Source organism: Rhineura floridana, chromosome 9 (assembly GCF_030035675.1).
Source record: "Rhineura floridana isolate rRhiFlo1 chromosome 9, rRhiFlo1.hap2, whole genome shotgun sequence".
NCBI lineage: Eukaryota > Metazoa > Chordata > Lepidosauria > Squamata > Rhineuridae > Rhineura > Rhineura floridana.
The window spans coordinates 504,644-532,396 of NC_084488.1; the positions used below are offsets into that span (position 1 = coordinate 504,644).

Genomic DNA, 27,753 nt, shown 5'->3' on the forward strand with positions numbered 1-27,753 from the left:
ATTTGGGGGTGCAGGTGGTCTTCTCGTCAATTCCTCCCGTGAAGGATAGAGGACTACAAAGGGAAAGGAAGATACTGCAGGTCAACGACTGGTTACGCAGATGGTGTCGACAGGAGAGGTTTGGATTCTGGAACCATGGTCTAAGCTTCTTGGAGGGGGGACTGTTGGCAGGAGATGGGCTGCACCTCACGAGGACTGGGAAGAATCTCTTTGGCAGAAGTATGGCAAAACTCATCAAGAGGGCTTTAAACTAAAGCCTCTGGGGGATGGAGATGATAGCTTAAATACCGATCCAAAGACAGTGGGTTGTAAACAGCAGTGGGTTGTACAGCAGACACTGGGAGGGAAAAAGGGATGCACGGCAAAACTCACGGTATATTAACGGAGGAATCCAATCGGGACAAAAGAGACTTCTGGTGTCTATATACCAATGCGCGGAGCTTGGGAAACAAGCAAGGGGAGCTTGAAGTCTTAGTGCATCAAGGCAAATATGACTTCATAGGGATAACAGAGACTTGGTGGGATGACTCCCATGATTGGAATATAGCCATTCAAGGATATAAACTCTACAGAAAGAATAGAAGCAACAGAAAAGGAGGGGGAGTAGCGTTATACGTCAAAGACAAATACACCTCTATGGAAATCCAAGAGAGCGAACAAAGTGGTCCGATAGAGACCATTTGGGTAAAAATAAATGGAGAAACAAATAAAACCGACATGGTAGTAGGTATCTACTACAGACCCCCTGGCCAAGAAGAGGTGGTAGACGAGGCCTTTCTCAAACAAATCTCTGAAATCTCAAGGAGGCAAGAAGTAGTAGTGATGGGGGACTTCAACTACCCGGATATCTGCTGGGAGACAAACTCTGCGAAGCACAAAGCCTCCAACAAATTCCTGATGGGCCTTGCTGATAATTTCCTCTTTCAAAAAGTAGAAGAAGGAACAAGGTGATCGGCAATCCTGGACCTGATCTTAACTAACAGGGACGAATTGGTCACGGGAATTAAAGCGGTCGGTACCCTGGGGGAAAGTGGCCACGTAATGCTGGAATTCGTGATTCTGGGGAGAGCCAAAGAAGAATATAGTCAAATATGGACCTTGGATTTCAGGAAAGCCGATTTTAGCAAGCTCAGGGAAATGATGGGTAGGATCCCATGGCTAGATAGACTAAAGAAAAAAGGAGCCCAAGAAGCGTGGGAGTTCATGAAGAAGGTATTACAAAAAGCCCAATTGCAAACAATTCCAAAGAGGAAAAAAAATGGAAGACATCGGAAAAAGCCAATGTGGCTACACGGAAGACTGGTGGAGGAGGTAAAAGTAAAAAAGAGCATGTATAAAGAATGGAAGGAAGGACGCATCACCAAGGAAGAGTACCGACGAGCGGCTCGGGCTTGCAGGAATAGCGTAAGGAAAGCTAAAACCCAGAATGAGCTGAGGCTGGCGAGGGAAGCGAGGAACAACAAAAAGGGGTTTTTCAGATACGTTCGAAGCAAGAGAAAGACCAAGGAAATGGTGGGACTGCTGCTCAATGAGGATGGCAAAATGTTGACAGATAACGAGGAAAAGGCAGAACTGCTCAATACCTATTTTGCCTCCGTTTTCTCCCAAAAAGGGAACAGTGTGCAACCTTGCATCGGTAGCAATCTCAGTAAGGGGTCGGGACTGCAGTTCGAGATTGATAAGGAGATAGTCAGGAAATACCTAGTTAACCTAAATGAGTTCAAATCTCCAGGGCCTGATGAACTGCATCCCAGAGTATTGAAGGAATTAGCGGATGTACTCTTGGAACCTCTTGCCATCATCTTTGAGAAATCATGGAGAACGGGAGAGGTGCCGGAGGATTGGAGACGGGCAAACATCATCCCGCTCTTTAAAAAGGGTAAAAAAGAAGATCCAGGGAATTACAGGCCGGTCAGTCTGACTTCAATACCGGGAAAGATATTAGAACGGATAATACAAGAGTCCACTGGCAACTATCTAGATGACAATGCTGTGATGATTAGAAGGAGCCAGCATGGGTTTGTCAAGAAAAAATCCTGTCAAACTAATCTCATCTCTTTTTTTGATCGGGTCACTATGTTAGTAGATGGTGGAAATGCTGTAGATGTCATCTATCTAGATTTCAGCAAAGCGTTTGACAAAGTCCCCCACAACCTTTTGATTAGCAAACGCGTCAAATGCGGACTACATGGAAATACTGTCAGGTGGATTCACAACTGGTTGGAAAACCGTACTCAAAGAGTGGTCGTTGGTGGCTCTGCTTCGGACTGGAAGGAGGTCTCGAGTGGAGTGCCACACGGTTCTGTCCTGGGGCCGATATTCTTCAACATTTTTATCAATGACTTAGACGATGGGGTGGAGGGAAGCCTTATGAAGTTTGCGGATGATACGAAACTGGGAGGGATAGCTAACACAATGGAAGACAGGAATAAAATCCAAAGGGACCTGGATAGACTAGGAAATTGGGCTGAAATTAATAAAATGACATTCAATAAAGACAAATGCAGGATTCTGCATTTAGGCCACAAAAACAAAATGCACAGGTACAGGATGGGAAATACCCGGCTTAGCAGTAGTGCGTGTGAGAAGGACCTTGGAATTGTAGTGGATCGCAAGTTGAACATGACCCAGCAGTGTGATGCTGCGGCAAAAAAGGCAAAGGCGGTTTTGGGATGCATAAACAGAGCTATAGTTTCCAGGTCGAGGGAAGTAATAGTCCCACTATATTCTGCATTGGTCAGGCCTCATCTGGAATACTGCATTCAGTTCTGGGCGCCTCATTTTAAGAAAGATATAGACAAGTTAGAGCAGGTTCAGAAGAGGGCGACGAGGATGATAGCCGGTATGGAGAACAAGTCTTATGAGGAAAGGTTGAAGGAACTTGGCATGTTCAGTCTGGTGAAGAGAAGGCTGAGGGTGACATGATTGCACTCTTCAAGTACCTGAAGGGCTGTCACATAGAGGAGGGTACAGATTTGTTCTCTGCTGCCCCAGAGGGTAGGACTAGGTCTAATGGTTTTAAGTTGCAGGAGCGTAGATTCAGATTGGACATTAGAAGGAACTTCTTGACAGTAAGGGCAGTTCGGCAATGAAACCGACTGCCTAGGGAGGTTGTGGGATTCCCTTCGCTGGATGTCTTCAAGCAGAGGCTGGACAGCTATCTGCGGGAGATGCTCTAGCTGTGGATTTCTTGCTGTGAGCAGGGGGTTGGACTCGATGGCCTACAAGGCCCCTTCCAACTCTGTGATTCTATGATTCTATCTATATGTCATCTGCTATGACATCGACGTGTCATATAGCAAGATATTTTTGATTGCCTAGTTTCCTGGGTTTTCTCTAATGGAGATAACTAATAGTTCTATAGCAAAAGCAAATAATAGAGGGGACAGTGGGCAACCTTGCCTCATTCCCTGTGTAGTTTAAATTGATTTGAAAATTCACCATTAATTGATACCTGCGCTATAGGTCCTGCATTAATGCTTTGATACAGGACTTACAGGTAATCTAAGTACATTATTGCATTGCAGCCACTATCATTGCCAGGTAAAATGCTGCTCAGTAGAATACACTATGTTAAAACTGAGTTACTTGCCATGATCTGAAGACTGCACACACAGAACTGGGAAGGAAAATATGGTACATAATACAATACAAGAAAGCAGCCAAAAACTGGATGCAGGCTTTCAATCTGTGAGACATTCAGCAGACACCAGACAGGCAGACTAATGGAATCTTCAAGGGAAGTTACTAAAGGCTAGTCTGCACAATCTGAATTTAGGCCTACTTAAACAAGGAATACCAGGGTGTTTAAGCCATATCCCCTTGATTGACTGCTTTGGATAATTCACAGGCCACCTTTGCAACTGTGACTTCTGTCAAAGACAATTTGGACTGCCTTCAAGTTGATTCTGACTTAGGGCGACCCTATGAATAGGGTTTTCATGGTAAGGGGTATTCAGAGGGGGTTTACCATTGCCTTCCTCTGAGTCTGAGAGGCAGTGACTGGCCCAAGGTCACCCAGTGAGCTTCATGGCTGTGTGGGGATTCGAACCCTGGTCTCCCAGGTCATAGTCCAACACCTTAACCACTACACCACACTGGCATACAACATACCTACTATCCTTTATCCCAGGGTTTTCTAACTTACCGTCCAGATAATATGGTGTTCAATCAGCCTGAATTCTGACTATATTTATTTATTTAAAATATTTATACCCCGCCCTTTTTCCGAGGAACTCAGGGCGGCTTACATTAAAACATTAAAACAGCAATAATTAATAAACATGATATTCAGTTTAAGCAATTTAAAATGGAATTAAATAAACATAGGTTAAAACTAACTACATTGGTTAAAAGCCCGTCTAAATAGAACAGTCTTCACCTGTGCACGAAAATTCTATATATATATATATATATATATACAGCCTTTAGTAACTTCCCTTGAAGATTCCATTAGACTTCCTGTTGTTCAAAACACCTGGAGGGCATCACGTAAGCTACCCCTGCTTTACCCAATCACTTTGTCCAAGATATTTAAATTTTAAGGGTAAATTAAGACTCTAAATGAAGCATCTATGAATTTGTACCTTGAATGTGTCAACAAATCCCATCTTGTGTGATCAAGTGTGATCTAAGGACAACTCACTGCTAAGGGTCCTTTAAAATGCTGAGAATACTTACAATACAATAACTTACCTTGCCTAAATAATTATTTTTCATCTAAAAATCTATTTCTGTTTATTTGCTATCTTGTAGGCAATGCCTATTTTGATCCTAATACGTGGAACTACAGCTTTGCCATATTTCCAGTGTTTGTCATACTCTTCAATTAGGAGCATAATAAGCAACATAATCCTACAACTTAAGTACATTATAAATATGTTGTAAGGCCTTTGTTGAAAAAGCCCTCCCTGGATCCCTCCATAATGGATAATTATCGCCCAGTGTCCGATATCCCATTTTTGGGCAAGGTAACAGAGCGTGTGGTGGCCTCCAAGCTCCAGGGATTCCTGGATGAAACGGAGTATCTAGATCCATTACAGTCTGGTTTCAGGCCTGGTTATGGGATGGAGACGGCTTTGGTTGCCTTGGTGGACGACCTACGCAGAGAACTGGACAAGGGGAGTGTGTCCCTGTTGATTCTGCTGGACCTCTCAGCGGCTTTCGATACCATTGACCATTGTATCCTTCTGGGCCGCCTTGCTGGGATGGGACTTGGGGGCACTGTTTTACAGTGGCTCCGTTCCTTCCTGGAGGGACGAACCCAGAAAGTGGTGCTGGGGGATTCCTGTTCGACTCCTTGGCCATTGGCCTGTGGGGTCCCTCAGGGCTCAGTTTTGTCCCCCATGCTATTTAACATCTACATGAAACCACTGGGAGAGGTTGTCCGGGGGTTTGGGGTTCGGTGCCATCAGTATGCTGATGACACCCAACTCTACTTCTCCTTTCCACCTAACTCCAAGCAAGCTGTCTTGGTTTTAAACCGGTGTCTGTCATCAGTGGTGGACTGGATGAGGGCGAACAAATTGAACCTTAATCCAGACAAGACAGAGGTGTTCCTGGTCAGTCAAAAGGCAAATCAGGGAATAGGGATTCAGCCTGTGCTGGATGGGTTACACTCCCCCTGAAGATGCAGGTTCACAGTTTGGGTGTCCTCCTGGACTCAGCTTTAAATTTGGAGGCCCAGGTTTCTGCGGTGGCCAGGAGTGCTTTTGCACAATTAAGATTAGTGCGCCAACTGCGCCCGTTCCTTGAGCCATCTGATTTGGCCACGGTGACACATGCCTTAGTTACATCCCGTTTAGATTACTGTAACACGCTCTACGTGGGGCTGCCTCTGAAGACTGTTAGTTGGTGCAATGTGCTGTAGCCAGGATGTTAACTGGGGCTGGTTACAGGGACCATACGACTCCCCTGTTACATACAGACCTATAAAGCCCTATATGGCTTAGGTCCAGGCTATCTGTCAGACCGTATCTCCCTATATGAGCCTGCCCGGGCCCTGAGATCCTCAGGAGAGGCCCTTCTCTCAATACCTATGTCCTCACAAGCATGACTAGTGGGGACATGAGATAGGGCCTTTTTGGTGGCTGCCCCGAGGCTTTGGAACTCCCTTCCTAGGGAAGCAAGAATGGCCCCCTCCTTGCAGTCCTTCCGTCGGCAAGCAAAGCTTTTTTTATTTCAACAAGCCTTTGGAACTGAAAGCTGTTAAGGACAGGTCTTGAAGGGTGCTGCGTTGCTGTTGCCTAATTGTATTATTTTAAACTGAGTTTGAATTATTTTAACTGTATGTATGGTTTTAATAATAATAATAATAATAATAATAATAATAATAACTTTAATTTATAGGCCGCCTATCTGGCCGATGGCCACTCTAGGCGGCATACAATAAAACATGATAAAATACAATAAATAAGATATAGTCAGTACAGTACAATACAGAATTACAATATAATAAATTATCAACATTTCAGTTTTAATACTGTAAATTGTTTAATTTAATTTTAATCTAGACTTTTGTATGTTTTTAATTATATGTGTGCTTTTATCTGGAAGACGCCGTGAGTTCCAGTTTTGGAAAAAGGGCGGGGTAAAAAGAATGATAATAAATAAATATTAGATGTTAACAATAAAGTACAATCCTTATGTGGGAATACCTCCCATTGAACTCAGTGAGACTTATTTCTGAGTAGATACATACAAGATTGCTCACACAAAAGGCAGAATTTAAAATCCAAATAAATAAAATTCTAAAATTATTTTGATTAGGAATTCCATTGCAATAAACATGACAGAATAAATATAGCCTCAATAGTAAACCAGCATGTCCCTGAATCTCAGCCCCACTTAGCAAACTTCATCTTTCCTCTTAATTAGTTAAAGCTTTAGCTGATTAATCTATTGGTTAAAGCTTTATTTTATGATGTTTATCTTGCTCACTAGTTATTCAGCTTTCTTCATGTCTTGTAATTGTATAGAGAAGATGCTAAATAAAAACAAATTAAATAGATGTGTATGATTAATGTATAGACAGAACACTTTCCCTTCTCATACACTATTAGACAAATTTTATGCATGAGTAATCCTTTGCTAGGCCTGTGAATGGTTAAAAGAAAACAACTTTGGAAGCATTTCCATCTTTTAAACTAATATACCTTTTTTTACATTTAGTTTTCCGAGAATGACAAAGAGAAAGAGGATTCTGTTTTCTTGTTTCAATTTAAGGTATTTTTTACTCCCCAAATGGTAGCTAAAGACTTTTAATTATTGTTGTTGTTAGGGGATCAACCAAATAAAAAATTAGTTTTGTATCACAAGCTTATCAATATAAGAAACCTGCTGAAGTTAAGATCTGCAAGGAAAGCTTTGCTGGTGGTCCCCACACCTTATCAGATTATTGCCAGACTGCTAACAAGAACTAAGCGGTCTGAGCATATAACACCTGTGCTAGCCCGTTTGCACTGGCTTCCAATATGCTTCCGGGCCAGATTCAAAGTGTTGGTACTTACCTATAAAGCCTTATATGGCGCGGGACCACGATATCTGTCGGAACGCCTCTCCCGATATGAACCGGCCCGTACACTACGGTCTACTACGAAGGCCCTCCTCCGGGTTCCGACTCATAGGGAAGCCCGGAGAGTGGTGACAAGATCTAGGGCCTTCTCAGTGGTGGCCCCCGAACTATGGAATGGTCTTCCGTGGAGGTGCGCCTGGCGCCGACACTATCATCTTTTCGGCGCCAGGTTAAAACCTTTCTCTTCTCTGAGGCTTTTTAATTCCTGTTAATTGTAAATTATTATATTTTGATTTTAGACTGTACAGTTTTGTGTACAGTTTTGTGTTATTTTTATTGTATTTTTAATGTTCACCGCCCAGAGACCTGTTGCTAGTCGGGCGGTATATAAGCTTAATTAAATAAAAAAAATAAGCAGGCTTTCTCTGCTGCTGCCCTTGCCTTTGAGACAATCTCCCCTCTGAGATGCAGCTCACCATGAAGTTGATATTTCATTGGCAGGTGAAAAAGCACCTCTGTATCCACGGCTTTTGGGGAGGGGTTGAGGTGTACTGCACTGTTGAATGCATATCAATGCTGCTGGTTTTACTTGTAACTGAACTGTGTCTTTTCTTTTACTCTGTTTTAATCTTATTGTTTAATTTTGGTTTGGATTGGATTGTGTATATTTCTATCCTGGGACCTTCAGGTTAAGGGCAAATTATAAAAGCTGTTAAATAAATAAAATAAAATAACGAATCTTAGTGTCAGATAGTTCCCTCTTAAGAGGGCAATAACTTTTCCAGAATTGTTATTTCAAGATTAATCCATTTGAATACCCTGGCTTCATGATATGCAACACAGAATGGACGTTTAAGCAGTTTATGCTTCTCTCACCACATTTCCACATCTCATCTGAAGCCCAGAGATGCCCGTAGTTTCCCAGAGGATGCACATTCCCCTTATGCTTTGAGGGAGATGCAGGTATCTTTAGGCTTCAAATGGAAACATGGTGAAAAATTATGAGTCATTAGTGCTTCCTCTGTCTTCGTAAGCCACCCACAGTCATGTCATCTCATAATTTCAAGTACCCTGAAAACTAATATGCCCAGTACAATACTAGCATGACTACATATAAATGGTTATAGTGCATGTAGACAATTATTAAAGATAATATAGCTAACTACATACTGCATAACATAACTGTTTGAAATTTTAGAGATTAAAATTATTTCCGGGTTTCTAAGAATTCATTCTGCTTTATGCTAACCTACACTGGTTAGAGTGTTGGACTACGACCTGGGAGACCAGGGTTCGAATCCCCACACAGCCATGAAGCTCACTGGGTGACCTTGGGCCAGTCACTGCCTCTCAGCCTCAGATGAAGGCAATGGTAAACCTCCTCTGAATACCACTTACCATGAAAACCCTATTCATAGGGTCGCCCTAAGTCAGAACTGACTTGAAGGCAGTCCATTTTTTTACATGTCCTTCCTCAGAAGGTCATGACATTATTCAATTTTCTATCATTTTTTTTGAAATGCAGTGTTTTGAAGCCTGTGTGTGAACAAAACTGGTTATGGAATTTACCTAACATCTTTTACTAGCAGGTATAAGGCAAGATAGTGAAGGGACAAAAAACCTAGGCCAGCTGCTAGTAAGGTGCACTCAAAGTATGGAGAGAAAGCAATGGTACCACAGCTCATGCTATAAATGCCAATTAATTTTATTCTTCCCCATCATTTGTAGCCCAGGGGCAAAAGGCTTTGACTGTACGACCCCCTTAAGGCAAGCCTATTATGTGGCTCACACAGTACAGGTGGTGCTCTCATCTAAATGGATGGGTGTTGACAGAATACTAACATATTGGGCAGCTTTATGAGCCACTGGCATACAGGCCAATGACTGGACAGACATAGAGACTGACCTTCCCACTCACCTCCAGAAGTGCTCTCTTCAGAAGAGGGTTGAGACACATTGGCATGGCAGTGTGGGGAAGCTTGCATTGCTACCGTTGCCCATGCTATGCCAGTCCTGTGGAGAAATAGAGGACTTCAATTTCCAGTGCTGTCAGTTCAGCACCTGTCAGGTTACATGTGCAGAAAACAAACAAAATGCTCTAATCCCATTAGAAACAATGATGAAATAACCTTAACCTCATTTGCACTGCTCTGTTTTGAAACATATTTGGTCAAAATATTTATAAAGTAGTATTTTCACCATGATTTTAATAAACTGACTTTGTAACATGTACTTCCAACGTGTGTGTTTGGGGAAACTGCAATAAGGAAAATTGCATTTTGTACCTTTTCCATTTCCTGAAACATTTTTATGGTGTGAACTCTAAACTTGATAAAATCCTTTCACGAAGATACATATAAAATGTTTTCTGAAAGAAAATATGACTACCGAAAATTTCTGCATGAATCTCAGGTATGATTTACCTTTTCAGAAGGTATATTTGCCACATTAACATGTCATGTTTGCCAACCTAATCAAGCCTCCTGTTTCCAAAGAGGTCGTCCAATGCCTTTGGGAAGTCCAATGATTCTTTGGAATGGGTAGACCATGAAGGCAAAACTCTCCCCTGTTGTATGTCAACTGTTCAGAGATATTCAGCCTTCTGGTAGTCCCATTAAATATCATGGCTAATAGTCTTTGATAGACTTATCCTAATCCCCTTTTAAAGTCTTCTAGACTAGTGGCCACCATCACATGCAGTGGCTGTAGCAGTGGATTCCATAAATTAATTATACATTTCATAAAATTCACTGCCCCAGGATGTGGGGGCTATGAAGTTAGATGGATTTAAAAGAGGATTTGACTGATACCTAGATTGCCTTGATTATTTAATGCTTAATAGGCATTGCTATGGTTCCTGGAAGACTGTCTCAGGAGCCACTGGATGTTTTGTATCTCCCTCTCTGAGAGGGAGATCTCTGATCTCGTAAGGCCCATTCCCCCTGCTGCAAAAACCTCTTTACCAATATCAGAAGTCTGACATCAATAAAAACAAAAAAAGAGCATGCCAAGGAGTGAATTGAGGGGAAGCTTGAATCTGAAGGATCCAAAACCTTCCCATTCTCCCCCGACACACTCTCAAAACAGGGTGAAATATACACTAGCCCAAGAGCTAGAAGCTGCCCCCCAACATGAGTCAAATTATTTAGCGTCAAACTAAGTCTGAGAATTCCTCATGTAACACACAGATTTGTTTATCCCTTTCATATTTACATGTATATCTCAAGGGTTTCTAAAAATAATACTGATAGTTATTGTGGTGTTATGTCATATGCCTGTTTTATGAAAGTATTTCTATACTGCCATCTCATAAAATATCAGGACACTTTACAATGTTAAAACATAAAACACCATTGAAAAAACAAAAATACAGCTAATCATTAAGGTGACTGGCTAATCAAAATAAAAATTAAATAGGTACAAAGGCTTATCAGCATAAAAAGGTCTTCAAGACACACCTGAAAGTCAAAAGCGAAGGTGCCTGCCAAATCTGTGCTGGAAGAGTGTTCCACAGCATGGGACTAATAACACTTAATGCCTGACTTTAGTTAAAGCCAACTGAGCCTTATAACACAGGGAAGAACGAACAACGCTCCTTCAGATGATCTCAGTGATCAAGCTCGAATGTAGACGCTCAAACAACAGAAACAGCTTTCATATCACCTCAAACACAATTACTTTTTAACATGTTAGCTGGGAACTCCCAGGGTGATCTATGCTATCATGTTTCCCTGTAAAAACCTATACATAGCAAAGACCATTAGGGATCTTTAAAAGTACACTGATGAGTATATGTGCAACATTCAAAATTCAGAATCCAGGAAACAGAGGACTCTATAGTTGGGCAGTACATACCCATACTCCATTTTTTAAAAAATATGGAGTTGCTCCATGTCAAAAACAACAACTTCTGCTTGATGCTAAGGACTGCAGATAAAATCTTCCTACGCATAACTTTTTTTAAAAAAGAAACACCACTATTTAAATCACACACACACAAAACACATCAGCCAATAAAGTGTATATTATTTTTAAAAGGAATATTTGTTTCTAGAGAAGTTTGAAAACAATTTGTAATAGTAAATACTTATTTATTTGTTTATTCTTAAATTTATAATTTGCCCTTGCTCCCAGAAGGAGCCCACGGCAGCAAACAAAAACACTAAAAGCGCTTTAAAGTATCTTAAAAATAAAACACTTTAAGACATATGGTCGCTGATCATAGGGTCGCCATAAGTCGCAGTCGACTTGGAGGCACATAACAACAACAAAACATTTTCAAACAAAACATTTTCAAACAAAACATCTTAAAAATATATTTAAAAAACAACTTTAAAAACATCTTAAAAAGCAATTCCAGCACAGACGCAGACTGAGGTAAGGCCTCTACTTAAAAGGTTTTTTTGAAAGAGGAAAGTTTTCAATAGGTGCTAAAAAGAAAACAGCCTGTCTAATATTTAAGGGGAATTTCACAGTGTTGGTGCCACAATACTAAAGATCCATTTCCTATGTTGTGAGCAGAGTTTGGAAGATTACTTTTAAAAAGTAATAAATTACAGTTACATGGCCCAAAAAAGTAGTAATTACTGTTACAATTACAATTGCTCTGAGAGTAACTGATTACTTTTATTCAAAGGTAATCACTACAATTACATTTAGTTACTTTTTAAAAAAAATTGCCTACAAGGTGCTGGCCTTGGCTGCTGCACATCTAACTAGCCTAAAACAACATTAAAAATAAACAAACACATACAGAGATAGTAGAATAATTATTTTTATTCATAAGATAGCAATGGTGGTCTCTCTGCTGGTAAGGGGGGGGTAGGCTGAGGCCACTACTCAAATCTTTGCATGCCAAACCAAGTGCAACCCCCCCCACTCAGCCAGCAAGAGTAATTTCTCTCACTTAACCACCTCCCAGACCCTGCCCTGCCACCAACTAAGGAACACTCACCCAAGCACACATTTTCCCCTGAGATGCAAAAAAGTTAAAATACTGCAAATGCAGCACAGTAGCCAGAGAGGGTGGTGGAGGCCACTTTGTGTGCCAAGTGCAAACACAGTATTCTTTCTCTCTCTCTCACTCACTCACACTCACACACGCATACACACGTCATCTTTCACCTCCACAGTTCTTTATCTCCATTCTGCTGCTGCCTCCTTCTCCTCCTTTATCCATATTCTTGACCTCTGGATCCTTTTCCCCTCCACTCCATTCTTCACCACCACCATCCATTTTTTTTAAATCATTGTTTTTTCCATTCCACCCCATCTCACTCTGTGCCTCCTCCCTCGTCGCCTCCTACCCATCCACAGAGCATGAGGAAAGAGCGACACTGCACAGAAGCCCAGTTTGAGGCATATGATTTTCATCCACAAATCAGAGGAGCAGAAGACTTCCCCTGCTCCCCCCCCAAGTAATGCCCAAAAGTAATTCTGGAAACGTTACAATTACTTCACAAAAGTAGTAAAATTACTCCTAGTTCTATTACAATAAAAATGTAAAGGAATTACCCACTTGTTACTCAAAAATGTAATGAATTACAAGTAATTCATTACTTGTAACTAGTTACTTCCAAGCTCTGGTTGTGAGGAGCAGACCTCCTGATCACAGACTCATAGAGTTGGAAGGGGCCTTGTAGGCCATCAAGTCCAACCCCCTGCTCACAGCAGAAAATCCACAGCTAGAGCATCTCCCGCAGATAGCTGTCCAGCCTCTGCTTGAAGACATCAAGCGAAGGGGATCCCACCACCTCCCTAGGCAGTCGGTTCCATTGCCGAACTGCCCTTACTGTCATGAAGTTCCTTCTAATGTCCAATCTTAATCTACCCTCCTGCAACTTAAAACCATTAGACCTAGTCCTACCCTCTGGGGCAGCAGAGAACAAATCTGTACCCTCCTCTATGTGACAGTCCTTCAGGTACTTAAAGAGTGTTATCATGTCGCCCCTCAGCCTGTTCTTCACCAGACTGAACATGCCAAGTTCCTTCAACCTTTCCTCATAAGACTTGTTCTCCATACCGGCTATCATCCTTGTCGCCCTCTTCTGAACCCACTCTAACTTGTCTATATCTTTCTTAAAATGAGGTGCTCAGAACTGAACGCAGTATTCCAGATGAGGCCTGACTAATGCAGAATATAGTGGGACTATTACTTCCCTCGACCTGGAAACTATAGCTCTGTTTATGCATCCCAAAACCGCCTTTGCCTTTTTTGCCGCAGCATCACACTGCTGGGTCATATTCAACTTGCGATCCACTACAATTCCAAGGTCCTTCTCACACGCACTACTGCTAAGCCGGGTATTTCCCATCCTGTACCTGTGCATTTTGTTTTTGTGGCCTAAATGCAGAATCCTGCATTTGTCTTTATTGAATGTCATTTTATTAATTTCAGCCCAATTTCCTAGTCTATCCAGGTCCCTTTGGATTTTATTCCTGTCTTCCATTGTGTTAGCTATCCCTCCCAGTTTCGTATCATCCGCAAACTTCATAAGGCTTCCCTCCACCCCATCATCTAAGTCATTGATAAAAATGTTGAACAGTATCGGCCCCAGGACAGAACCCTGTGGCATTCCACTCAAAACCTCCTTCCAGTCCGAAGCAGAGCCACCGACGACCACTCTTTGAGTACGGTTTTCCAACCAGTTGTGAATCCACTTGACAGTATTTTCCTTTTCCATGTAGTCCGCATTTGACGAGTTTGCTAATCAAAAGGTCATGGGGGACTTTGTCAAACGCTTTGCTGAAATCTAGATAGATGACATCTACAGCATTTCCACCATCTACTAGGCTAGTGACCCGATCAAAAAAAGAGATGAGATTAGTTTGACAGGATTTTTTCTTGACAGACCCATGCTGGCTCCTACTAATCACAGCATTGTCATCTAGATAGTTGCCAATGGACTCTTTTATTATCCGTTCTAATATCTTTCCCGGTATTGAAGTCAGACTGACCAGCCTGTAATTCCCCGGATGATAGGATGGTATTTGCAGGAGGCCCTTGTGATGCGTCCTTCCCTGGCTCTCCCTGTCAGGTTCCTACCTGCTCGTGGTTACTGCCTGTCTCTAGGCACCACCAGGGACTCCACCAGTCCGGACCGCACTCTCTTATGATTTACCTCCCCGCTCTAGCACTGATCTCAACAGATCCCCCTGCTAGGCAACCACCAGTAATGTCCCAATACTAGTATTCCCAGAGACTCTGAATACTGGTATTGTTATTCTCTTCACCGCTGCCACCATTTGTTACAGTTCCCCTTCAGCCTTGGTCATTACCTTACCCTCCCTTCTGGTCTGTGAAACCCCAGCCAAGGATCAGGCCTTTGGTAAACCAAATTAAGTATTTATTACAGATAACAAAGCTAACAAGATTTCTTCTTAAGGCACATAAGCATATGGTTTTACTCAGTACTAATCCGAACTCCACCTCCCTCCTGGCAAACAACTCTCTAAACCCCACCAACCAACCCACTCAGTTCTCTTCTCCCCCCCAGATTCCACTCTCACTCTTCCTTTTATACATTCAGCCATTTTAAACACTCAGCCAATCATCTCGCATTCTACTGCCCATTCACTCCCCCTTCTCTTTCACTCCACTTACCATGTATCTTCTAAAACAACAACACTTACCATATATACATTAATATAGGAACATCACATTTCCCCCCCCTTAAACAACAGCAGAGTATTATTCCTGTTCCAGGATTTATACGTCGCGTTAACAAATAAAAGTCTCTACGGGGAAAATGTCTTTCTTTGTTCCTCTGTCTGGTCACGTCACTGCAGTCCCAGCCACTTGCCTGGAAAGTCCATTGGCCAGTACATTGTCCTTGCCTTTTATGAACTGGAAGTCCACTTGATAGTCCTGTAGGGCCCAGGACCACCTCTGCAGCATAGTGTTATGGTTTTTCATAGTCTGCAACCATAACAAGGCCCGATGATCCGTAGTCACTGTGAATCTTCGTCCCCACACGTATGGGCGCAACTTGTTCAGTCCCCACACGACCGCTAGGCACTCCTTCTGGACCGACGAATAGTTTTTCTCCCTCGGCGTCAGCTTGCGACTCAGGTACGCCACTGGATGTCTGGTGCCTTCTCTCTCCTGTAGCAAGACGACTCCCAGCGCCAGGTCCGACGCATCTGTAGCCACGATGAATGGTTTCTCATAGTCTGGTGCTATTAATATGGGTCCTTGGCACAAGGCTTGCTTCAGTAGATCAAAAGCCTTCTGACATTCATCCGTCCATACCACACGCTCAGAACACTTCTTCTTTGTTAATTCATGCAAGGGGGTTGCTATTTCCCCAAAATTTCTCACAAACTTCCTATAAAATCCAGCCACACCCAGAAATGCCCTTACTTGTTTTTTGGTTAAGGGGATCGGCCACGCTTGTATTGCCTCCACCTTGCTCCATAAGGGGGTGATTTTCCCACTCCCCACCTTATGTCCTAAATAGATTACTTCCTTTAATCCAAACTGGCATTTCTTAGCTTTTATTGTGAGGCCTGCTTTTCTTAAGGCCTCCAATACTGTTGTCAGGTGTTGGACATGCTCAGGCACCGACTTGCTAAAAATGGCCACGTCATCGATATAGGCCACTGCAAAATCTGACATGCCTCGCAACACAGTATTGATTAGCCTCTGAAATGAACTTGGTGAGTTCCTTAGTCCCATGGGTAAGGTCACAAACTCATATAACCCATCTGGTGTACTGAAGTCAGTTTTGGCTCTAGATTGCTCGTCTAGTTCCATTTGCCAAAATCCTTTACAGAGATCTAGTGTAGAGATAATGGTTGCTGCCCCCAATAACTCTAACATTGCATCTACCCTAGGCATAGGATACGCATCTGGGACAGTAATTTTATTGATTAGCCGATAATCAATGCAAAACCTTGTCGTTCCATCTTTTTTCGGAACCAGGACAATACTTGAGGCCCAGGGACTGATGGATTCCCTGATCACTCCTAATTCCAGCATATCTTCCACCTCCTTTTTGATCTCATTCAAAACTTTCCCATTCACACGGTACGGAACAGATCTGATTGGGGCATGATCTCCAGTATCAATGGAATGTATAACTATACTGGTTCGGCCAAGTTTGTTGCTAAAGAGATTCCTATAGGTTTTCAAAACTCTCAGAATCTCCTCTTTTACTTCCTCCTTCACCTCCTCTGACCATTCCACTTGATCTACCCCTCCTTTGTCTTTGCTTTCCTGTACCAAATCTGGAAGTTCAGGCCCACTTCCCTCAGGGAATAAGGTAACTTGCAACACCTTTGCATCCCTGGTATGGTAAGGCTTCAACATATTTACATGAACCACTTTGCTTTTGTTTAATTGGTCTGTGGTAATTACATACATCACTGTGTCAAGCCTTTCTCTGATGGTATATGGTCCTTCCCAGTTAGCCTGTAATTTGTCATGTTTCCTGGGTATGAACGCCATAACCATATCTCCCACATCATACACACGTTCTCTGGCTGTTCTGTCATACCAGTAACTTTGCTTCTCCTGTGCATGACTCAAATTCTCTTTTACTACTTCCATCATTGATGTTAATTTATTGCAGAATTCCAATACAAAATCTACTACAGAAGTTTTGTACTCTCCCAGGGTTCCTTCCCATGTTTTTAGCAGTTCCAAAGGTCCCCTCACTTTTCTAGTAAACATTAGTTCAAAGGGTGAGAAGCCTGTTGACTCCTGAGGGACTTCTCTGTATGCAAATAAGAAGCATCCCAACCGTTCATCGCAGTCTTGTGGGTGATCTTGAACATAGCTTCTTATCATGCCCTTCAAAACTCCATTGAATCTCTCAGTTAGCCCATTAGTGGCGGGATGGTAAGTAGTGGTCTTTAGATGTTTTAGACCACAACATTTCCACATACATTGCATCACTTCTCCCATGAATACACTGCCTTGATCCGTCAGCACTTCATGAGGGAAACCTAGCCTGATAAAGATTTTTAATAAAGCCTCTATCACTACAGGGGCTTCTACAGATCTCAGTGCTTCTGCGTCTGGGTACCTGGTGGCAAAATCCACCACCACCACTAGATATTTCTTGCCATGCCTTGTGGGTTTGGAAAAAGGGCCCACCAAATCTATTCCCACTCTATAAAAGGGTTGTCCAATTATAGGAAGGGGCTTTAAGGGTGCCTTGGTCTTTACTCCACTCTTTCCCACCTTTTGGCATATTCCACAAGATAGACAATGTTGTTTTACATCCTTGGAGATATTTGGCCAATAATAATGTGCAGCCAATCTCCTCTTGGTCTTTTTTATTCCCAGATGTCCTGCACATGGGACATCGTGGGCTACCTCTAGCAATCTGGTTCTGTATTTGCTAGGTACTATCAATTGCTTCACTGGTTCACATTCATCCTTTCTCTCAGCAGGCAACCACAGTCTATATAAAATCCCATTCTCACACACAACTTGATTCCTCAGTTTGTCAGTGAAAGGAATCTGTTGGGTCAGAGCTTGTTCCTTTATCTGCTTCAAACTTATATCTTTTTGCAGCTCTTCCCTGAATTGATCTGCTTCTTCCCCAGAGACCACTTGATACAGTTTGCCTTCTTCAGCAGCCCTGCTAGTGGTTGCTATGGTGACCTGAGGCTGGTTAACAGATTCCACCCTGTTTGTTTCAGCCCCCCTTAATATGGCTTCTTTTTCTCTGCCAATTTGCTGTCTGGTCACTACATAGATCTTTCCTTGGGCGCCCATTACATCCCTTCCCAGTATTACTGGTTCTTGTTGCTGGGCATTAATGCCTACTTTATATCGGCCCTCTCGGCCTCTCCAAGTCATATCCACCAGGGCCACAGGCAAACTTTCTGGTTGACCCCTCACTCCTTGGATAGTCACAGTTTCCTGAGGTAATATTACCTCAGATTTTATTAAATCTGGCCTCAGTAATGTCTGAGCGGCACCAGTATCAAGCAATGCCCAATAATTTGCCCCTTGTACACTCACTTCCTCTCTCAGACTTGAATCAAGGTCTGTTACTTCTGTCCAGTTTATCTGGCAGAACTGAACCTTTTTCGTTGTTTCTAAAGCCTTGGGCTCTGTTTTCACTGCCCTTGTCTGAGCAGGATTACTAATGGGGTTGGCAACCTCACATTGAAAACGTAGGTGCCCTGGTCTACCACATTTGTAGCATAATTTCTCCTCACTTTTAGGGTACACAGATCCACTCTGGGGTGTCCTGTGCCCTTCAGATTTTACTGGAGGACTCACTCGCTGTGGTACCACATCCCTTCTGCCAGCATTATATGATCTGGGTTTAAAATCTCTTGATGTTTTCCCCACCCAGCCAGTTCTATTGGAGGCGAAGTGATCCGCCATCTCTGCGGCCTCCTGCACAGATGTAGGGGAACGGTCTTTGACCAGGAGCCTTATTTCTGGTGGTAACTGATGGTATAATTGATCCAATATCATGAGGTTTTTCACCTCCTCCACAGACTGAGCTTTTGCACTTGTCAGCCATTTCCCAAATATGTCCATCAGTTTTGCCCCCAGCTCCACAAAAGACCTCCCTGTCTGTATCTGGCAGTTTCTGAAAAGCTTTCTAAAATAATCAGGCCCCAGTCTGAATCTTTTAAACACTGCTTCTTTGAATTCAGCATAGGTGACGGGCCTGTCTGAGGGGAAATATTGGTATACCTCAGCCAATTCCCCTTTAATCAGGTTTGATAAATACTGCATGTATTTATCTTCAGGTAGCCCCCACAACTGAGCTGCTTTTTCAAAGGTGCTGAGGTAAATTTGAGGATCTTGACCAGGCTCATAGACAGCAAAGTCCTTTGGAGTAATTTTTATTTTTGCTCCATCTCTGTCTTTCCTTGTCTCATCAGAATGAAACTTCTCTCTTTCAAATTTTAACTTTTCTGCCTGTAATTCCGCATCCACTCTCATTCTCTCAAATTCCAACTCCCTCTGTTTTTCCTTCTCTGCACCTTCCATCCTCAATCTCTCAGCTTCCAACTCCCTCTGCTTGTCTTTCCCATCAGCTTCCATCCTCAATCTCTCAGCTTCCAACTCCCTCTGCTTGTCTTTTTCCTCAGCCTCCCATCTTAACTTCTCTCTCAAGTACTCTATATAAGCGGGATTGCTTAAATATCCTTCTGGGGTCTCTTCCCTGACAGGTTGTTTTTGCTGGACAGTAGCAAATCCTATAAGTGCTACCCTCAATTCATCTACCCCTTTACCCTCGTGAGGTAAATTGAATGTTATGCACTTCTCCACCAGCTCCTCTCTTTTCATTTTTATGTATTCAGCCATGGTGTTTGAGTTCACTCACTCTTTGCCACACACTCTTTGCCAGTCACTCTCACAAGAAATCTTGTTTTGTTATTTCTGTTTGCCACACCACTGTATCTGGATTCTCTGTTGTTCGTATCCCACCGCTGCTGACACCACGTGTGATGTAGTCTCCTTTGTTCGTATCTGGATTCTCTGTTGTTCGTATCCCACCGCTACTGCTGCCACATGTGACGCGTCCTTTCCTGGCTCTCCCTGTCAGGTTCCTACCTGCTCGTGGTTACTGCCTGTCTCTAGGCACCACCAGGGACTCCACCAGTCCGGACCGCACTCTCTTATGGTTTCTCTCCCCGCTCTAGCACAGATCTCAACAGATGCCCCTGCTAGGCAACCACCAGTAACGTCCCAATACTAGTATTCCCAGAGACTCTGAATACTGGTATTGTTATTCTCTTCACCGCTGCCACCATTTGTTACAGTTCCCCTTCAGCCTTGGTCATTACCTTACCCTCCCTTCTGGTCTGTGAAACCCCAGCCAAGGATCAGGCCTTTGGTAAACCAAATTAAGTATTTATTACAGATAACAAAGCTAACAAGATTAACAAGGCAGCCTTAGCATTTAGCTCAAGCTCAGTGTAGATTTGTATAGGTTAAAACGTTTGGGGGGTTAGGTGGAGATGCTCCACAGCTACCATCATTGATGCTACCGGAGGGAGAACAAGCAGCAGTCTTTGCATTGTGCTTAGATCCAGGTCCAGCTAAATAACTGCCTGTTGACCTTAGTAAGCAAGTAACCTATGGAACTCTGTAACTAAAACTAAGTGTTTGGGTTTTCTTTGTACCTGCTCTCTCCCAACCCCTTTTCCTTTTACATTACAAACCTGAAGACAGGGACTGTCCCATTTGATTTTTTTAAGGCATTCTGGGAGCCTTTTTAGGGTAAGAATGCTTTAATTAATAAGTTCATCCACTATTGAGGAGGATGCAATTTGGAAACCCCTTAACACACAATTTATCTTCAAAGGAGGGAATAAGGACCAAGGAGCTCCTGGCCCAAATCAAGGAAAAGGGCCCCAGTCCAATTAAGTTGATGGAGTTACAGAGTTTATTGGAAGTTTACCCCCTAGTTCACGAAGCTCAGTTTCTGTTAGACAGTTTTACAAGAGGCTTTCAGATCCCTTATATAGGACCTAGGTGTGCGTTCCGGTCCAAGAACCCTAAGTCGGTCTTGGGCATGGAACAGGTGGTACAAGACAAAATTAACAAAGAAAGGGAGGCAGGTAGGGTTTTAGGTCCCTTTCCCTCACCACCCACTGCTTCCCTTAGGGTTTCTCCGCTGGGCATTGTGCCAAAGAAGGCACCTGGTAAGTTCCACCTGACATATCACCTCTCCTACCCGCACGGCCAGTCAGTAAATGACTTTATTCCCCAACATCTCTGTTCAGTGCGCTACACCCCCTTTGACAGTGCAGTGGCGATGGTTCGGCGCTGCAGGATTGGTGCACTGATGGGAAAGTGCAATATAAAGTCAGCGTTCCGCCTCCTGCCTGTCCATCCCGGGGACTTTGAATTGTTGGGGTTCGCTTTTGCGGGCAATTTTTATATGGACCGAGCATTGCCCATGGGCTGTTCAATCTCTTGCTCAGTATTTAAGCGTTTTAGCTCTTTTCTGGAGTGGGCAATCAGGAGGCGGTCTGGGGCACAATCAGTGGCTCATTATCTGGATGATTTTTTGTTTGCTGGCTGTGCACGCACTGGTGATTGTAAAGTTCTCATGGATCACTTTGTGGGTTTGTCAGAGTACCTTGGGGTTCCGCTAGCGGAGGAGAAAACCGAGAGCCCATCCCCTATTATTACCTTTTTAGGAATTGAAATTGATACTCTGTCCCAATGCTGCCGGCTTCCACTGGCAAAGTTAAAGTTGTTGCGTGACAAGATCACACGTGTTCTGGCCTCCAGGAAGGCGACACTGCTTTCTCTCCAGGAGCTAGCAGGTTCATTAAACTTTGCACCGGGGCATGCCTTCCTTCGGAGGGTTTACGATGCAACGTCAGGACTATCACATCCATGACACCACGTTAGAGTTTCAGTGGCCCTTAAGGCAGACCTGGTAGTTTGGTCTGCGTTTCTACAGGATTTTAATGGGGTCTCTTTCTGGAGGTGGGATCGCCTACTGGAGGCTGAACTCCAAGTGCACTCCGACGCTTCTGGGTCTTTTGGTTTTGGAGTTATTTTTAATGATTCCTGGTGCCATGGTAGCTGGCCGCTGCACTGGGTTCAAGAGGGTTTAGTCAGAGATTTGACCCTCTTGGAATTCTTCCCCATAGTAGTGGCAGTACATCTTTGGCCAGACAGGTTACGGGATACCACAGTACATTTCTGGTGTGATAACCTGTCCACGGTGCATGTTATTAATTCATTATCATCAAAAAACCCTAGGGTCATGAACCTAGTACACGCCTTCGTTTGCATTGTCTCCAGTTTAATATTCTGTTCCTGGCACGCCACGTCCCAGGTGTTGATAATACTATTGCTGATGCTCTGTCATGGAACCAGATGGAGAGATTTCGACAGGTGGCACTGTGGGCCAGGGCTCAGCCAGATGTGGTGCCCCTGGAACTGTGGGAGCTTGAATCAGAAAAGGCAATAAGCCTCTCTATTGCGCCCAGCACTATGGCCAGCTACCAAAGATCAGGTAGGGAGCTTTTGGCTTTCAGGGCTGAAAGGGGATACATACAACAATGGCCTGTCCCAGTGGAGCACCTCATTGAGTTTTGTGTAGAAGGCAGAAGGAAGGGCCTGGCCGTCACAACTATTAGAGGTAAGCTTTCTGGCCTTTCCTTTTTGGCTAAGTCCCAGGGATTTCTGGACCTTTCAGACGACTTCCGCATCCGTAAGATGTTGGAAGGTTGGGCACGGGAGCACCCTGTAATTCCGGATGCTCGCTCTCCGATACACCCAGAACTTCTTAGGGGGCTTCAAAGGCAGTGGGAGGTGCTATGTTCTTTCAATTTTGAGGCCAAGCTTCTTCATGCTACTACACTTACACTTTTCTTTGGAGCATTCCGGATTAGTGAAGTGGTGGCTAGGTCCAAGGGAGACTTATCTCTACGCGCCCTTTTGAGGTGTTATTTGGCCCTGAGGGGTCAACAACCAGGATATCTTTTCAATCACGAGGATGGTCAACCCCTTTCAAAATTTCAATTCTGTGCTTTGACTTGGAAGGCAATGGACAATTTGGGTCTCGACCACCACTTGTTCGGGACTCACTCCTTTCGTATCGGGGCGGCTTCTACAGCAGCATGCCTAGGATACCCCCAGGAGCGACTACAGGCTTTGGGGAGATGGCGGTCCAAGGCATATAAGTCCTATGTGCGATCGTTTACAGGGAGTCAAAACGCTAGCCGTTGAAGTTGGTTATTACTGTTATACGTTATTCGTTTGTTTTGACAGGCCACTGGAAAGAAAACGGAAGAGCATGCCATAGTATGATCTTTTGGGCTGCCGCAGGGCGGCTAAGTCCCATGTTGGCACGCAGCTGGGGCTTAGCCAGTGGGTCACAGTGCAGTGGCTTGGCCGCCAAGGGATGCGGTGGGACGGGCTCCTTCCAACGCTTTTCCAGTCGGCAGTGGTTCATGAGGTGCCACAGTTTTTGGTTATTCACCTTGGTGGTAATGACCTGGGTATGCTAAAAGGCAGGGCTCTTATTGAGCAGGCGTGTGCTGATTTCTGGGCCATCGAAGGATGCTGGCTGCGAGTGCACTTGGTGTGGTCGGATATTTTGCCCCGTAGGCAGTGGAACTGCATAGGTGACCCTAGGAGTATAAATAGGACCCGCAAGAAAGTTAATAGGCAGCTCAAGCTGGCTCTTTTGGGCTCTGGTGGGTCAGTTATACACCATCCAGAGATAAGATGCAGTAGGATCGAACTATATAGGTCAGATGGAGTCCATGTGACAGATATGGGTAATGATGTTCTTTTAGGGGACCTGCAAGGGGGTTTGCGTGGGGCAAGTGGGGACTAAACAGAGGTTTGTCCCCTCTTTGGTGGCAAGGAAGTGTGGAAAGGTTAAGGGTGAAGGGCAGCTTGGTGACACCTTTAGGCACCTTTGGAGGTGATAGGTGATTCTGGAGGCTTGCAGCTCAGGGTTGTATGGAACTCTGTAACTAAAACTAAGTGTTTGGGTTTTCTTTGTATCTTCTCTCTCCCAACCCGTCCCATCTGATTTTTTTAATGCATTCTGGGAGCCTTTTTAGGGTAAGAATGCTTTAATTAATAAGTTCATCCACTATTGAGGAGGATGCAATTTGGAAACCCCTTAACACACAATTTATTTGCCCATCTCTGTAACCCGTCTTTTCCCAAGATCAACAAAAAGGATCTGTCACTTACATGACGTGAATACAACTGAATGCTCACAATCACTTTTATAGGGAAGAGATGACGTTGCAGTGTTGAATCCCTTTGATTGGGGGGAGGGGATTTCACATTGTCCATCTTCATTTGTGGGTAGCATTTCCACATAGATCTCCTTTTATGGGGTGATGGGAGAACATATATAAGGAGCAATCTCAAAGACTTCAACTGGAGCACTATGTGGGATGGATGAGGGTATCCACTTCTGAGAAGGTCTCATGCACAAAATCCTCTGAACAGAAAATTTATTTGAGAGCTTGTCACTAAGGATGGATTATCAATTGCATTCTCATGTTTTCACTTTTAAATTTGGTTTGCTCCACTTCTGCATATTTGTTTTTTTAAGTATGCATGAATATTTTCATGCATTTTCAAGAACTTTCTCCCAATATATGCATTTTACATGCAATTTGCCTAGTATATGTGTTTTATCAAGCAATTTCCCCCAAATCAAATGCATTTTGTACATTATTTTCACTAACATATACATTTTTGTTTGCATTGTTCGATTGTGTCCTGCCTGAACCAGCCGAAGTCAGATGCAGACATGAAGGTGTGGTTTTCAAAAATGTAGAGAGGAATTGGAAATAATTATATCTTGTTATAATCCAACCTGGGCAGACCTCAATCAAGTATTAAGGATGATTACACCCACCGAAGTTAGGCAGAGACTCACAATCCAAGCCAATTGGCCATGCCGACAGCCGCATTGTAATGATCTCAAAGATGCCCAGGAAAAGCTTTTAGATACCATTACTATAGTGTGCCCTAGGAAAACAGACTGGTTCAAGATTAGCCACTGTAAACAGAATAGAGGAGAAGCCCCAGCTGATTATATGAATCGCTTAAAGAGAATCTTTGAAAGGCACTTAGGCCTTTACGATGCCCCAGAAACAGCCCCAGATGCAGTGGCTGCAGCTTTCATTCAGGGGTTTCTCCTAAAACTTCAAAGCAACTGCGATCTATTGCTGTGGGTTGGCAGACTAAACCACTTACAGAATTAGTAACAATAGCCAACCATTGCCTTGTTTGCCAAGAGAAAAAGAAAGACGTTTCAGAAATTAATCTTATGGCTCTTCAGACTCAGTATTTCGATCCACGCCGAGGCTGGGGGCAAGGAAAAAGCCAGGGAGGATTCAGGGGATGAGGATGAGGTCACTTAACAGGGTGTAGGGGTTCTCAGCCGCTGACTAATACCGCTTGCCATTTTTTTGTGGTTAGCTCAGCCAATGGAAGGCCCAATGCCTGAACCGACCTGGCCAGTTGGTGCCAGCATTCAGCCTGCCACCGCCAGCACCTCTTCCCCTCCCCCAGTTTCCATCCTTAGGAGAAGACGATTCCTATTAGGACAGCCTGAGAAATAGTAACTTCACCAGTGCACCCCTTCTACCCATTAAACAAGGTGGTCCGTATGTTTCTTGCTTTATTAATGGGAAACCCACTGAGTGCTTAGTAGATAGTGAAGCCAGCGGCTCAGCCTTAAAGGCTCAAGACTTTCCATTCACTCTGTTATCCGCTGAAATTGTAAATGGAGTAGGCATCTCTAACCAAGTTGTAGCTCACCCAGTTACCCAACCCCTCACAGTAACTCTTGGTTGTATTTCGGATCAACATGCCTTTTCTTAAGCCCTTGTTCACCTGTTAATCTCATGGGCAGGAATTTGCTTTGTAAACTTGGCTGCACTATTTACTGTTCCTCTGATAGCATTTTTCTTGGTATTCCAAATGAAAATGAAATTGCAGTTGTAGCTGCAAGCCAGCCCAAAATTAACTTGAATGTGATTCAGGCTGAAATCTTGGCATCTGTGCCATCACTTTTACAACATGCCAATGAGGTGGGTCAGATTCACACAGCTGAACCTGTCACAATTAGAATAAACCCAGCAAAACCCCTGCCTAGGATTCCCCAATATCCCCTTTCTTGAGAAGCACAAGAAGGTACTCGCCCTGTTATTACAGCCCTTATAAAGCAAGGAATCATTGTTCTCACCCAAAGTCCTTGCAATACCCTGATCCTACCTGTTAGGAAACCTGGGAAAAGTACTTGGAGGTTTGTCCAAGGCTTAAGAACTGTGGATTTCATAGTCCTACCATCCTTTCCAGTTGTTCCCAACCCTGCTACTATATTATTCTGCATACCATCATCTTCTACTTATTTCACAGTAGTATATTTGTGTTCTGCTTTCCCCCCCCTTCCTATTCACCTTGATAGTCAGTTCCTTTTTGCTTTCACAAATGATGGACTTTGGTACACCTGGACCAGAATGCCACAGGTATACATGAAGTCACTGTCTCTTTTTTCCAAGATTCTGAAAAAAAGATTTAGATGATGATGTGTTTTCTGCAAAATCCACGTTAATTCAGTACATGGATGATCTGCTTCTGGCTTCACCTTCCCTGGAAGCCTGTAAATTAGATTCCCTCACCATTCTCATTGTCCTAGCCCAGGAAGGACACAAAGCTTCTAAAGAAAAATTGCAACTCTGCCTCCTATGAGTTCTTTACTTGGGTCATGATATTTTGGCAGGCTCTCACCATCTTTCCAATGATAGGATCCAAACCATTTTACAGGTGCCTCAACCCATTACTGTATCCCAAATGAGATATTTTGGGGGCATGGCAGGTTTTGCTGCCAATGGATATTGGGCTATGCCTCTATTGTTAAGCCTCTATAGGACCTCACTGCAAAGGACATTTCTGAACTCCTTCCATGGTCCACTGAGGCTGAACAAGCCTTCACCGCTATAAAACAGGCTGTCAAATGCACGTGACCAAACACAACATGAAACTCTGTTTCTTCCACAGGACTAGAGTCTCACTATCTTGATTTTGCAGTTCAATATAAACTTAAACCTGTCTCATTTTTCTCACTCAGACATCAGGGAAGGACAGGTGAGCATTCTGTTGATAATTTGTTCGGTGTGTTCTGGATTGTATGAATTCTTTTTGTAATGCAACATTTTATTTCATAAATGCATATTTTATACAGAAAATGGTACTGTGTATGCATTGGAGAAATGTAACACTCAAGCTAATTTGTTTTTATTCATGTTTGCAGTAAACATGATTTTATTTGATAGCTTGAAATCCTCAGACTTTAACTGAAGAGCACAGAAAGTCAACAGGTAACAAAATAAATCACTTTTTTCCATGTGAAAGTAATAATGAATTAGCATTCCATTGGTTTTTAAAACTGGCAATAGGAAATGGATTAAACCTACAATCATAACTCTCCTTACCTAGAAGTAAGACCCACTGAATTCAATGTGATGTACTTTTGAGTAGACATGGTTAGGATTGCAGACTAAGTACCTATAGGCTCCCTATAACAGCAAACTTACACACACAAAGTCAACAAACTACACTTAAGAAAAAATGAAAGCAATGAGGGACTTGTTGGAAAAGCAACATCTATTAATAGAATCATAGAATCGTAGAGTTGGAAGGGGTCTATAAGCCCATTGAATCCAATCCCCTGCTCAATGCAGGAAATCAAATTAAAGCATACCCGACAGATGGCTGTCCAGCTGCTTCTTGAATGCCTCCAGTACAGGGGAACCCA

General features: G+C 43.3%; 1 protein-coding gene across 2 annotated transcripts in view; it reads right to left on the reverse strand.

Moving 5' to 3' along the window:
• PPP2R2C (protein phosphatase 2 regulatory subunit Bgamma) overlaps nucleotides 1-27,753 on the reverse strand; it is a 126,879-nt gene that overhangs the window by 88,016 nt on the left and 11,110 nt on the right. The window contains exon 2 of one of the 2 annotated variants that reach the window (XM_061583697.1): nucleotides 9,432-9,526. The exons of the other annotated variant lie outside the window; for it this stretch is intronic. Coding sequence (XP_061439681.1) covers nucleotides 9,432-9,498 — 67 coding nt within the window. The 5' untranslated portion in view covers nucleotides 9,499-9,526. The remainder of the gene's footprint in view (nucleotides 1-9,431; nucleotides 9,527-27,753) is intronic. 2 annotated transcript variants of the gene reach the window in all.